The 2,850-nt window shown below is 40.1% G+C and overlaps 1 protein-coding gene across 1 annotated transcript in view; it reads right to left on the minus strand.

Moving 5' to 3' along the window:
* The window catches only part of DNAH5 (dynein axonemal heavy chain 5), a 555,556-nt gene that overhangs the window by 339,421 nt on the left and 213,285 nt on the right, over nucleotides 1-2,850 (minus strand). The window contains exon 32 of the mRNA XM_019521239.1: nucleotides 1,809-1,965. Coding sequence (XP_019376784.1) covers nucleotides 1,809-1,965 — 157 coding nt within the window. The remainder of the gene's footprint in view (nucleotides 1-1,808; nucleotides 1,966-2,850) is intronic.

The raw sequence follows: 2,850 nt of genomic DNA on the forward strand, positions 1-2,850 counted from the left end.
ACCAGTGCCACCCAAGCAAAAATATAGCCCCCCTTTTATGAAACTTGAGAAAACAAAGAAAGCACAAGTGCCAACCTGTTAATTATTCATGCCAGGCATATTATTATTGGCTATTTTGTTTCCTATAACTTGGAAAGAACTTCCGCCCAAAAGCAGAGAACTGCGTATACACTCAAGAAGGGAGATCTCGGAGCATTCCCAAGAGACACGCTTTGTAACCTGATCAGTTACAAATATCTCTCCGCCTGCGACCTTGATTCAGGCGTACCCCCGTTTTGCCAGCTCGTGTCGTCTTATCTTTCTCGCTCATCTTACCTTATCTTTCGTACGTCCCTCTCGTCAAGAGCTCTTGGTAATCTGCAGACCGCAGTAATTTGTATAAACTGTTTGAAACCTGTACTCAGCAAGTCTGCAATCCACTGTAAATCGCTGGGTGACAGAACATCTGCATGCTGTAACTAAGAAATCAACTGCTTCTGCCTATGCTGTAAGCCATCAGTAGCTTAAGTAAAATAAACTTGCTGTGTAACCAATGTGCTTTAAACCATCTGACTATCTGACTCCTGCTCGCCATTAACACCCGCCTGTCCGGTCATAAATCCCCTCGCGCCAAGCCAGTCGTACTGACCCAGGCTCGCAGGTCAAGGGTGCACCGGCATCTGGGCGCAACATCCTGCAGATATACAACAATGCAGCTTCTAGTCTTAAAATCAGGGCAAATGAGATGAAAGGTGGGAAGCTGTGGAACAAAGTGAATTAAGGGACTTGCTCAAAGTAACACAAAGAATACATTTCAGAAATCAAATGAGTATTTAATACCAGCTCAGTGCCTTCATCTCAAGGCTGTCCTAGTCTCAGGAAGAGATTTTTCTGAATTGCCTGAAGGGCTTAGGACACCAATTCAATAGGACTGATGTTTCTAAAACATAGTTATTTCTGTAATACTGGTATTTTCCTGTCAAAAAGACTGGGAACAGGTGGAGGGAAGAAACCAAGAGATTTACATTCTACTCACAGGGAATTGTATCAGCAATTATAACATGTTCTGAACATGATGGCCACTGATGGTACATGTCTCTCCAAAGCATTACCAAAGTAAACTCATGGTATGTCACTTGCATGATAAAGCATTTAGAGAGAAATGTCCATGGCAAGGATTTCAACAAAACAGCCAACAGTCCCCAGTAATGAGCACTTAGCCTTTACATATTTTTTTTGTGCAGAACTTACTTCTAGGCAAATTTCTTCTACCTGAATTTCAGTTTCAAATCTCAAAACATCCTGGATTTTGAAGTTTGGCCTTAAAATCAATAACTTGAAATTTAACTTTTGGAACCAACACCAAGGAAAGAAAAGGCAGGGGGTGAAGAGAGAATGATTTTTAATATAACATGATATAAGCAGAGGTGTTTGTATAGAGCAGGTTATGTTTTCCCACTGGAAACATTCAGACAAGAGAGACTCATCATCATGGCTGGCTTTACTTTTTAGAAACTCAAATTCCCTTTTAATCAATGTTTCAAACTGCAGGAGGCAGGGTTTGCTTTTCTTCTGCTTAAAATACAGTTGCTGGTGCAAATCTTCTGAAGTAAGAGTCCTACTCTATTTGACAAGTAAATTTATGTGTAGAGTAAGTCTGCGAACCCAAATCTCCAGAGATAAAAACCTAACCAGAACTGGTGAACTCATGAGCCTTGGCATATCTGTCACATGCTCCATTCACTATCATAAAGCTTAGCTTTTAAAAAAAAGATATGCATTGGTTGCTGATTCGTTACAGAGACTGGTGAGATTACAGCTGTTCATACCTTTTCATGGAACCCAACTGTTTTAATGTTGTCAAACACATTGAGCAGGTGGGCTTGTATTGTATGCGAGTCTGAGGCCTGGCCAAGAATTTCCAGGAGAGCAGGGTCAGATACAAAGAAGAAACGAGGAAAAAGGAGTCGTTTTTTCTCCAGATACCTGAGTTGAAACAGGGAAAAAAAAAAGTCACAAGCCTCATCGTGGTAATTTATTCAGTATGGCCTTAAGGTGAGCTTTGACTTATCCCTCTGGCAATGGGAGACCAAGCTCTCTGAATATACCACATTAGTATAGTTTTCATTAATGCTAATACAACAGAAGTTCCAACGCATCATTCTGTAATGGTTTAAGAGTGCCTTTGATGTTATTCTTTTGTATTAGATATGATTTCACACAAAGTAGACATTGTTTAATAAAGGTCAAATTGAAGGGGCAAAAGGTTACTAAAATTTTAAAAGAGATTTTTTGAAGGAAGTATATTTTTCTCACTATTCACAGTCAGCCTGTCAACACACTCGAGAAGAGTCAGATTAGGGCATACATGTATTTCATGAATTTGCTTGCCCATCCAACTGACTGGGTTGGACATTCTGCTACAGCTTCCACAGGAACCAGGCAGAGTACAGGCCTACTGGCCTCTGTAGTCAAATGCTACTATCCAGAAAGTGATTTATTACCCTCCTCTTGCATCACTTTGCTCAAGTTTAAATTTCAGTAACTTGTTTCCTGATTTTTCTTGTGTCAAGTTGACTAAACTCTGCCTGGCTCCACTCCAAGTAGACCAAACACTGAAGGAACCACCCTCTTTTCCAGTCCTGCAGCTAGACAATTTACTATATTTACCCAAATCAATACCAGACTATTTACTATATTTACCCAAATTAATACAAGACTACTTAGAATTTAAGACAACACCCACCAATAGTTAGATTCTATACCTGGAAAATTGTAAAGTAAAGTACTATTCCAGATATAGAACATAATTAGTGCAGGGTAATTTTAAATTTGTGCCGCCTCCCCCCCCCCCATACTGTTGTGGCAGGG

Source organism: Gavialis gangeticus, unplaced genomic scaffold (genome assembly GCF_001723915.1).
Source record: "Gavialis gangeticus isolate Ggan-Ray unplaced genomic scaffold, GavGan_comp1, whole genome shotgun sequence".
In the NCBI taxonomy this organism is placed as follows: Eukaryota; Metazoa; Chordata; order Crocodylia; family Gavialidae; genus Gavialis; species Gavialis gangeticus.